Raw genomic sequence first — 12098 nt, forward strand, 5'->3', positions numbered from 1 at the left:
AAGATCCCTGCTAACGTGCGGCATGGTTTGAGAGATTTGGCTCCGTGTAAATTGGAAATAGTCAGAAGAGACCACAAGTAGCACCAGCAATTAACATAATAGGAATGGGCCAGAGAATCCAGGGAACAAGCCAATGGAAGACATGCATCTTGAGAGGAAGTGAGAGGAAGCACTCTTGCAATTTTGTAAAAGCACATTCCTTTTAAATAAAATTTCATGCCTCTCCTTTGCTTCCAACGATTCCAAGATCAGGAGAACATAGCTGACCAGAGGTGTAGTCATAAGAATTAAATAACTAATCTGGCTCTCGAGTAGGCCTATTGCATTAAAAATGGAACAGGCTGAAGCTTCTGATTTTAATTTTCACATCTCATCAGATTCAAACAACAGGTACTCTGTGGTCTGGCAAGTTTTAAATCTGCCGCATGAGGATCTGCCACCAGGCGGCGCTGTTAGTAGTGCTAATGCTCCAAAATCTGAGAGCCAAATCTCTCAAACCATGCCACACGTTAGCAGGGATCTTGCTTGGGAATTGCTGAACTTAGTAAGAGGATACAGCATAGTTGCTGGTGGATATGGTAGATTTGAAATTTTAGAAGGCATTTTATAAGAAGTCATTCAAATGATTATATAAGGTGAGGGAAAAATGTGTCTCATAAACATGATGGCAAGATTGAGGATTAAAACACTGCAATAGAGTGTTTTGGTGATACCGTCCTGTTAATTTCTTTATATTCAGCTGTAATTTAGCCCATCAGGATGCCATCCAAAAGGCCAATAGGTGCAGAAGATGGTGTTAGTGCGTTCCCTTAGGGGTAATTTTCTGTTTTCCAGCATTTTCTGGGGTCCGGCAATGGCCAACGTTGCCAGATTAAAGAGGTACATTACAACTAATTCTGAGGCCGAATTGTCACTATGTTCTACAATAGATCTTACACAGTTTAATTAACAAATCTACAATTATTTATGCCAAAACAAAAGAACACAATCTTTTCAAATAACATGCTGATTTGGTGGAGTGATGATATATTATAAAACCTTCAACACCACCCTTCTAATATCATAGACAGCCAAAGCTATTGCAGTGCTACTGGGGAATAAAGAATATTTGATATTCATTTGGGTGTTCCAAATTTGAGACAACAAAATTAGTTATGAATACTCATTGATTCAGTATAATAACTTTGCTCATATCAGAAATATGGTCTCCATTCATTTCCAGCATTTACACCAATTTTTAAAATATTTCACTAGGTGCTACGGTTAAGGTTTTACAGTGTATTAGCAATTTGTGATAAACATCCAAATACCAAGGACTCACTTCATTGTAGGAGATCCATAGCAGGTAATTGGCCTCATTAGATGGCCTTGGGAAAACAACTCAAACATATGGGATGTAAATTTGGTAAGTTATCAATAGATGAGTCAAGCAGTCATACACACATCATACAAGGAGGCAACTATTTCAGTCTTCCATGATGATCTCTTGGTATGCCCTTCATCACTGCTGACAGATCTGCCCGAGACAGAAGCACACTGATTATCCTTGATAAGAGTGGGCAACTGTAGAGATAAAGTCCCAACTTCAGAAAAAGGTCAACGTCAACGTCCACATTGTCTGGTGCTCTCTTCTTTCTTTCTTTTCTCTTTGGCTTTGCTTCGCGGACGAAGATTTATGGAGGGGGTAAAAGTCCACGTCAGCTGCAGGCTCGTTTGTGGCTGACAAGTCCGATGCGGGACAGGCAGACACGGTTGCAGCGGCTGCAGGGGAAAATTGGTTGGTTGGGGTTGGGTGTTGGGTTTTTCCTCCTTTGCCTTTTGTCAGTGAGGTGGGCTCTGCGGTCTTCTTCAAAGGAGGTTGCTGCCCGCCAAACTGTGAGGCGCCAAGATGCACGGTTTGAGGCGATATCAGCCCACTGGCGGTGGTCAATGTGGCAGGCACCAAGAGATTTCTTTAGGCAGTCCTTGTACCTTTTCTTTGGTGCACCTCTGTCACGGTGGCCAGTGGAGAGCTCGCCATATAACACGATCTTGGGAAGGCGATGGTCCTCCATTCTGGAGACGTGACCCACCCAGCGCAGCTGGATCTTCAGCAGCGTGGACTCGATGCTGCCGACCTCTGCCATCTCGAGTACTTCGACGTTAGGGATGAAACAATCATGTTAAATGGGTCAATTTCCAAATAGATCCTGTACTTCAAAATTGGGCACCCATGAGGCTATGTGATCCATTAGTAGAAGAATTTTATTCCAAGACTTGTAATCTTGTGGCTTGGAATGCCTGACATTCTACCAAGAGGGCGAACCTCAGCTCATTGTGAAATAAAACAGGCCATTTCAAGAGCACAGCTGTCCTGTAACTATCCAATGATTGTGAGCCTTTTTTGGTAATTTTGTGAAATTTAGTAGATTGAACTGCCAGCCACTTGCAATCATCATTTCAAAAGAATCGTTAGTGCTTTAAACAATGCAAAGCGACTTTAAAACAAAACTGTGATAACCAAATTAAAGCTCACCAGAAATCCACGCTCCTCAATCGTGGAACCAACCTGACACTGCAGTTTTACGCAAATGTGGCCTTCAAGAGGAGACAAGAAAGGAACCTGCAAAAGTCATCACATTACATTTGATTTGTTTTTTTAAAAATGTATAGATCTACTATTGATACAAATTTTGTAGTGTTTTCTTTTACATTATATAGATCTGGATACTCAAGGTGATCAGAATGTCAATTATACTTACAAAAATGGTATAGAAACATCAGCGGTAAGAATGCTGATGTGTTACAAGCTATTTCATGACTATTAGCTTTCCTGAAAAGGTTAACAGCCTCCAAATACTTTTTCCAACATCACTAAATCCCATCTGATATGATGCTAAGACTTCACAATAAGAAACAACAACTCTAACTGGCACAATTCCAGTCCCAAATTTGAAGATTAATAATCATGAGCATAAAGAGGTGAAACAATTCATTTACAAATCTCTTACATCATAGTTTTATTGAATTCCCATGTCTAATTATACAACAATATAGCTTGCTGACTTGTATTTTTGATTAAAAGAACCAGGGCATGAAGCAACAAAAAGACTGCTGATAAGTACTGATTTTTAAAGACTAGCATGACAAACATCTTTCCAAAACATAATGCTAATAAATTAAGTTTAAGCATCCAAAAAAATGAAAAGTGCAATACTCAAACGGATTGTGTCACACTACAAATCAAAAGTCAAAATTAAAAACATCTACAAGGCTGTTTAAGATGCAATTTAAAAAAAACTATGTAGTGCAATCTAGAAAATTTCAAAAGGACATTTGAACAAAACACATTGGATACTCACCTGCAATACTAAATGCAAGGTTTGCATTTGAGACCACGTTTATAAACCTAGCGCTTGAATTATCTACCACTGGCATTCCCTTTCGATGCCTTTTTGCACTGTTATCGATGTACTGATGTATATTAAATTCTTAAAATATAGCACTCCTGGCCTCTTGCGGCAATCTGGGCAAGGCCATTGAGGCGTGGATCAGTAATTTTTAAATTAATATTGTAACAAGGTTCAAAGGGTTAGCATCATTCTGGATTCCAGGTTTTGTTTTATACATACCAGAGAACAGGATTCATTCGGTGGTCATAGAACCACAGATTGAAATAACATGGATGGTGATTAAACATAATGAAGCTTTTACATTGAGAAGATCTGCATGAAAATTGCATAGGTTAAAATTGAAAGTAGTGTGCCAAAAAAATTATCCAATTTTTTTTTAATTAAATGAGTTTTAATTTAAGGTTTCGTACTTCGCTTCAGCATACCTCAAAATGTTATTCAAAGAATAGATATGCATGATTGTGAATGTGAATAGATCAGAAAAAAAATTCTTAGTAATACTGGACAGTGGTTGCATTCGAATCAATATACAATATCAGTAGCCAAGCAATATTCTAACAAACTTGCATTCAGTAACATTTTTCTACTTGGGTGTAAATTATTCTCTGACTTCAAAACTATATTCATATATTTTTAATTTCTGTATATAGTATACTCATGTAAAAGCCAATACTGTGTTAAGGATGACCTCCTTATTTTTACCACACCCACCCATCGGAGCTCCCAACACCTTGAACGCAGACTTACCACCCAGTCCCAGCTGCCCATTCAAACACCTGATGCCTCAAACGACGCAGGTACTTACCATGGTAAAAAAATTAGTATGTGTAATGGTTGACCCATAAATTTCATGTAATAAAAGTTTGTAAAACTCAACTTTTACATGAGCAAATATGGTATATAAATATTAGTTGCATTTCAAAACTTTAGTTTGATGCTATTAAACCATGATAATATAAATTTTAAATACATTTTTTGACAGGTAATCTCAAATTCAGCTCTCATAATAGGTTAACAGTCAGGAAAAATGTCCAACTCTCCTTTACAACTACAGCATTTACACAAAGTAATTTAAATCAGATACTTCAACTGCTTTAAGCGTAGCCTAAAACAGAATTAAATCTATATTTAAGGATTCTGATATGCTAACCTTATCCAGTTGGAATTTAGAATTTCCTACAGAAGAGAGCAAGAACTTGTGGGATCCAACCATGCTGAAATTACTTGTGCGAACTGCATTGGGACCTTCTGGGCTTGCCAAAGCTACAAATAAATAAAAAAATTATTTGAGGAAAAATTGCTACATTTTCAGTCATCTTCAAAAAATTCCCTGTGAGGAAATCAGTGTGGCATGATGGCCCAAGAGTAAGAAAACACAAATCTACACAGACTTTCAATTTATTTATATATTGTAAAAATCACCTTTTTAATGGCCAGATCTTGACTAACCACATCACACACAAATAACTTCCACACAACTTGTGGAAAAAAATCCAAATATTAAAACGGGCTGTTTCTAAATTGAGGAAGGCTCATTTTACTGTACCTGTGATTTTGCAAAGGTGGATTGGAAACAAATACTTCAAGAAAATCAGTCTGAAGGTAATGGGAGGCACCAGAGGGAGGTGCTAAAGACTCAAAACAAATGTTTCCACAAAGGGCATAAATCTAGGGCCCTCTGTAGATACATAATTGATAACATAATGTACAAAAAGGAAGCCTGTGTTGGGCATTGAGAACTTGATACATCAGAAAACCTAGAAGAATGTAGGAGTGAATTTAAATTGGAAATTAGGAAGCAAAGATTGGAAAACATTAACAATGTTAAAGAAAATCCAAAGACAATCACAATACATTTTCTGACAACAATTTCTGAACCCACCTGGTAGTAGCACAATAAAACCTGTTATCCTGAATTCAAGCAAGTTGCAGCCTCAAGCAACAGCGAGAAAAAGAGGAAAATAAATCGGTAAAAAATACCCATTTAAAATTGGTGCACCTCACCGTTGCTTGCCAATCACACAACACACAAGTTTAAGCAACCGGAAGATACACTTATCTGGCATCTACCTATCCCCATAGGTGCCAGATACCAGGGGTTTTATTATACATCCTCAACATTCATTGGAGCGACTTCATCCCTAACATCGAAGTACTCGAGATGGCAGAGGCCGACAGCATCAAATCCATGCTGTTGAAGATCCAACTGCGCTGGGTAGGTCACGTCTCCAGAATGGAGGACCATTGCCTTCCCAAGATCGTGTTATATGGCGAGCTCTCCACTGGCCATCATGTCAGAGGTGCACCAAAGAAGAGGTACAAGGACTGCCTAAAGAAATCTCTTGGTGCCTGCCACATTGACCACCGCCAGTGGGCTGATATCGCCTCAAACCGTGCATCTTGGCGCCTCACAGTTCGGCGGGCAGCAACCTCCTTTGAAGAAGACTGCAGAGCCCACCTCACTGACAAAAGACAAAGGAGGAAAAACCCAACACCCAACCCCAACCAACAAATTTTCCCCTGCAACCGCTGCAATCGTGTCTGCCTGTCCCGCATCGGACTTGTCAGCCACAAACGAGCCTGGAGCTGACGTGGACATTTTACCCCTCCATAAATCTTCGTCCGCGAAGCCAAGCCAAAGAAGAAGAAAGAAGAAGAAGAAGATGACTAAGGACTATGAATATTATAGATTTTGAAAGGAAGAAATAAATCAAGTAATTACGGACCAACTAAATGCCAGCAGCCACTATTGTAAACCTTCTCAATGTATAATCCTAGTGAAAGCATTGACAGGGATTCCAAAGCATGGGAAAGTCAAAATTAACACATTGATTCCCAACTGAAGACAATGATTGGGGGTCATAGAGTTCTACAGCATGGAAGTAGACCTAACAGTTCGACAATGCCACTTCTGCCAGCAAATGAAATATTCTTTTAAATATTTGCAATCCATATACAGTGCCTTCCATAATGTTTGGGACAAATACACTTTTTTCCTTTATTTTCCCATGCTCCACAGTTTTAAATTTGTCAAATAATTCACGTGATTAAAGTGCACATTCCAAATTTTATTCAAGGTTATTTGTGTACATTTTGGTTTGAAAATGTAGAAATTACAGCACTTTTTATACATAGTCCCCTCATTTCAGGGCTCCATAATATTTGAGACATAGCAATGGTATGTATATAAAAGTAGCCACATTTCGTACTTTGTTGTATATCCCTTGCATGCAATAACTGCTTGAAGTCTGTGATTCAGACATCACCAGGTGCTGAGTATCTTCTCTGGTGATGCTATGCCAGGCCTCTACTGCAGCCAACTTCAACTTCTGCTTGTTTCGGGGGCTTGTCCCCTCAAGTTTTCTCTTCAATGTATGGAAGGCATGCTGAATTCAAATTAGATCGAGTGACTGACTTGGCCATTCAAGAATTTTCCAGTTTTTAAACTTTGAAAGACTCCTTGTTGCTTTAGAATATGTTTGAGATCATCTTGTTGTAGGATGAAGGGCCATCCATGAGTTTAGAGGCATTTGCTCAAACTTGAGCAGATGTTTCTATACATCTCAGAATTCATTTTGCTGTTGCTATCAGCAGTTACATCATCAATGAAGTGTGTCAGAACCTGTGGCAGCCATACATAGCCAGGCCATAACACTCCCACCACCATGTTTCACAGAAGAGATGACATGCTTTGGATCTTCAACAGTTCCTTTACACCTCTACACTTCCCTCTTGTCATCACTCTGATACAAGTTAATCTTGGTCTCATCTGTCCTTTTTACAGTATTCTGCAGGTTTGTTTAAATACTTCTTGACAAACTGTAATTGGGCCATCCTGTTTTTGTGGCTAAGTAGTGGTTTGGAATGCAGTGTAGCCTCTATTTCAGTTAATGAAGTCTACTGTAGACAGAAGCCATTGACATATGCACACCTGCCTCCTGAAAAATGTTTCTGATCTGTTGGACAGGCTCATCAGTACACTCTCTTCTTTTTTTTTTAAATTTTTTATTTTTCACACCATAAATCACAATAGCCATGATATATACTTTTTCTTTTTCACACATTTACAGTGACTTTTTCTCCCCCCCCCCTCCTCCCAAGCCACCCCCCCACCCCCCTCCTCTCATTCATTTTAGGTATACAATCTAGGTTGCATTAATTCAGTCAGACAATGTTGTCATTCAACAAAAATACACCAGAAATTCTACAGAGTCCATTCTTTTCTTTCCTTCTCCTCCCATCAACTTAGGTAATGTTTGTCCCCGGTAGGTTTTCGCTATTGTATTTAATGTAAGGCTCCCATACTTGTTCGAATATTTCAATATTATTTCTTAAACTATATGTTATTTTTTCTAATGGAATACATTTATTCATTTCTATATACCATTGTTGTATTTTCAAATTATCTTCCAATTTCCAGGTTGACATAATACATTTTTTAGTACACTCTTCTTAATGATGTTCCAAACAGTTGATTTTGGAAATCCTAAGGTTTGGGCGATATCTCTTTCTGTTTTATTCTTGTTTTTCAGCTTCATAATTGGTTTCTTTGACTTTCATTGGCACAACTCTGAACAAATGACAGCTACAGACTCTAAAGGTGATGAAAAATTTAGAAGCAAGCCTAGTTCTCCTATACCCGCACCAATGAAGCAATTAAACATACTCGAGTTCTCACAAACACTTGCAAAGCCAGATCCCCCAAACATTATGGTGCCCTAAAATAGGGGAAACTATGTATAAAAAATGCTGCAATTTCTACATGGACAAACCAAAATGTATATAAATAACCTTGAATAAAATTTAGAAAATGCACTTTAAATACATGTGAATTGTTTGATTACAAATGCAGGAGCAAATAAAGGAAAAAAGCCTCTTTGACCCAAACGTTATGGAGGACACTGTACCGGTCTAAATTTCTTTTAAGTGCTGCAATTGTCCCTACCTCTATCACTTCTAACTCTTGCTTTTCCCTCTGCTTTACAATATATCATGACCATTCACCTCTGCACTTTTTTGTTAACTAAACCTTGATCCAAAAGTCCACCAAAACATTAACCAAATGGATTTCCATAGTAATCTTGGGAAGAGGGTTCCAATGACATGCTATTCTGGAGAAAAAAATTCTCCTTGCCTTAATCTGGAATGCCTGCTCCTCTTCTCCAACACTGTGTCCCTGATTCTCAACATCTAAGCCAAAGGGAACATCATTCCTATCATCCCCACATCTATTGTGCCAGGTTCTGTGAACAATGTGTGTCATTTAGTCGATCACCATCACTTGAAATACTACTGTATCATCCTCAAAGTTCTCAATTGCATTCAACCTTGTAATAATAACAAGTATGGATACATTACATTTGGCATGCTTATCCAAATCAATGTTTGAGAACAGGTGGGGCATACTACAAGTCACAGCTCCCAATGTAAAAAGTGAAATTTATTCTCAATGTTTTCTGCCTTTTACCTGCCCTTAATTTATACCAGAAATATCAGCCTCAATCTCATGCTTTCTTATTTTATTTAATATCTATGTGCAATAATTGAATACATTCTAACAGTCCAAACACATTAGTTCCTCTTATTTATTCTGGCACAAAAACTTAAAAAGCAGATTTCTTACAGTCTCTTTCTCATAAATCTTTGCCAACTCTGCCCATTCCCAATATTATTTTCAACATTTCCCAATACCACTGCATTATAATGGATTCCAACGCATTTCCAAAACTTTTATCATTACCACAAGAGAAAATGCATCTTAAATTTTAAAAATGGAATGTAACCTACCTGGAGTGTTCAAATTGCTTTTCTGTTAGGAATGAAGAAAGAGCTGATATTAATTTATGAACAAAATACAAAATAATTGAATGCAAAAAAAAGTTTTCTGAGTTTGTGATTCTTGTTAAAAGAAGTAATTTCTAAAAAGTCCTCAGCATTCTTTTAGACAATCAATGGAATTGACAAGAATTTTGTTCTTATATCTTTTTGAACAGGTGATGGGGATTTTTACTGGCATTCTGGAACTTCAATTTTACCAAATCTTCAGGGCCACCAAACAACCCTTGATCACAAATGCAATGACATGCCACATACAGGACATGCATCTCATTCTGAAGTACCATTCTTTTACTCCATAACCTGTGGGTCCTCAGCCAACTTCCAGGGCCTTTGTGTGGCAAAGACAAAAGAAAAATTAGAAGATACCAGAAATTTAGCCTCAAATAGGCAAAGATTTTATTGAAGAGTGCTGGAGAAACTCACAGGTCATCCACCACCTAAGGGGTGGTCAATATTTCGGAACAGAGCCCTTTGTCAAAAAGCAGGAAGGTGCCTACATAAAAAAGTGGGTGGGGGGTGGTGGGGGAAAGAGGGAACACAGGCAAAAGATCAGAGCTGGATATAGGTGGGAGGGTGGACGAGGAAAAAAATACGTGAAAGGTGGAGGAGTAAGCCTCTGGAAATAGAGGGAAGGGGGTGGAAGAAAGGAGACAGAGCTTATCCCTCAGGGGCAGGGGGTGGGGAGGAGACAGAAAAGAGTGGGCTTAACAGAAACTGGAAAGATTTATGTTAATGCCATCTGATTAGAGAGTGCTCAGATGGAATTTGTGAGTAGTCTTGGCTTAGCATTGTTCGAGGCCATGGATAGACACAGTATGGGAATGTTACGTGGAATTAAAATGGTTGGTCACTGGGAGATCTCCACTATTACAGCAGAGAGAGCAAACGTGCTCAATGAAACAATCTCTCATGCATCCAATCTCTCCAATGTAAAGGAAGCCACAAAAAGACTATATGCAGTAGATGACCCCTGCAGATTCATACAAAGTGTTGCTTTACTTGCTAGGACTGTTGGGGGTCCCAAATGATGGAGGGAGGTGTGGGCACATGTCGCATTTCTTGCATTTAGAGGAGTAGGTATCGAGTGAGCGATTGGTGGAAAGGAATAAGTGGACAAGACCCAGAGGGAGCAGTCTGGGCAGTAAGCAGAGAGGGGAGGGGAAAGGAAGATGTGTCTTGTGGTGGGATCACGTTGTAAGTGGCAGAATTGTTTGGGGATAATATGTTGGACATGGAGGCTGGTGGGTTGTAGGTGAGGACGAGGGGAAATCCTGTCCTTAATGCGCCTTGAGGTGGAAGGAGCCAGGGTGGATGCCTCTCCCCCTCATTCCATCTTTTTATCCAGGTGTCTACCTGTTTTCTGTTCATACCTTGATGAAGGCCTCAAGGTCAAAACTTTGATCACCAATTTTCCTTCCAAAAGATGTTGAGTTGACTTCTGAGTTTCGCCGGCACCTTTGTGTACTACAATTCCAGCATCTGCAGACTTCCCAGCTTAAGGAATTTATGAATTTCTGGGTTTCCATCAATTCTATTTTCACAAATATTCTTTTGAAAAATCTACTTTGACCAAATCGTATCATGGTTTCTTATCTTAAGGCATTAAACAAGCAATCTGCAGATGGCTGGGATAAGTGGAGTGGAAGGAGAAGGAAGAAGAACACAAGATAACAGGCAATAGGTAGATAGAGGTAGGAGTGAGTGAAAAGCACTCAGAAGTGATAGGGGAGGGCAGAGAAAGATTGGTCTCCGATAGGAAGGGAATGGTTGGAGAAAGGGAGTCATTAGAGGGAAATGAAAGAACTGGGGGAGAGGTCAAGAGAACTTGGAGGTCACTACTGTTGCTATCTGGTTGGAGACTGCCCAAAAACAGAATACAAGTCATAGCTCCTCAAATTTATCAGTGGCATAAACCTGGCAGTGTACGAGTCCCAGTACAGACATGTCAGTGTGGCAACAGGGCATAGAATTAAAGTGGTTGGTCACTAGGAGGTCCTTGCTGTTGTTGCAGTCAAAGCAAAGGTGCTTGATGAAGCACCCCCCCCCCCCCCCCACCAATCTGCACCATCAAGCCTCCCTGATGCAGAGATGGCCATATAAATGACTGGTATAGCTTCACAGGTGAAGTGTTGCTTCACTTAGGACTATTTGGGTCCCTGATTAGTAGCGAGGAAGGAGATGTAGCACCTCTTGCAGTCACAGGGGTATGAGGGAGTCATGGAGAAAGAAATTCCTACAGAAATCGGAGAGGAGATGAGCAGATGTGTCCGGTGGTGGGATCCCATTGTCTGTGGCAGAGATTGCGGAAAATGTTACAAAATAAAATGTTACAAAATGGCAGTGCTGCCAGTGGTGTGGACCCAGGAGAAAGGAGAGCAGAGACTTAAAGCTGCTTCACAGGGTCCTTCTGCCCAGTTCTAATGTCCACAACTCTGGTGTTTTGTTTCTTTTTAAATCTTGCAACCATGGTTGAGGGGGGGGGTGGGGGGGGGGGCTCTATGCCCAAGATGTTGGCACCTGGGCTGGGTAGCAGATGAGGGACTGCAGAATCCAGGCGAGCAGCAGACTAGTGCAGGGCACCAGAAGTGGAGAGAACACCCACTGTTGAGAAGGAGAAGCATAGAAGATGACTAAATAGGACAGTGACCAGCGAGGGGCTCAACGGTTGAAGAACCCACATAAGCTGTGGATTGTTGGCAACTTTGCGGTTGAAAAACTCACATGGGCAGTGGGCGACTTGCAGACAAAGGACCCACACAGGCTGCAGGAGACCAACTTATGGGAACTAAATATCAGAACTGGGATTTGAAGGTGCGGAGAAAGCTTCCTGATCGTACTGGAGGTTTGGATCTGGAGCTCAGGTTGCTC

The 12098-nt window shown here is 39.9% G+C and overlaps 1 protein-coding gene across 1 annotated transcript in view; it reads right to left on the reverse strand.

Moving 5' to 3' along the window:
* The window catches only part of anln (anillin, actin binding protein), a 113404-nt gene that overhangs the window by 9642 nt on the left and 91664 nt on the right, over positions 1-12098 (reverse strand). The window contains exons 19-21 of the mRNA XM_069907500.1: positions 9180-9201; positions 4543-4655; positions 2516-2602 (exon numbers count right to left, since the gene is read on the reverse strand). Of these exons, the coding sequence (XP_069763601.1) occupies positions 2516-2602; positions 4543-4655; positions 9180-9201 (222 nt within the window). The remainder of the gene's footprint in view (positions 1-2515; positions 2603-4542; positions 4656-9179; positions 9202-12098) is intronic.

Source organism: Narcine bancroftii, chromosome 1 (assembly GCF_036971445.1).
Source record: "Narcine bancroftii isolate sNarBan1 chromosome 1, sNarBan1.hap1, whole genome shotgun sequence".
NCBI classification, from domain to species: Eukaryota; Metazoa; Chordata; class Chondrichthyes; order Torpediniformes; family Narcinidae; genus Narcine; species Narcine bancroftii.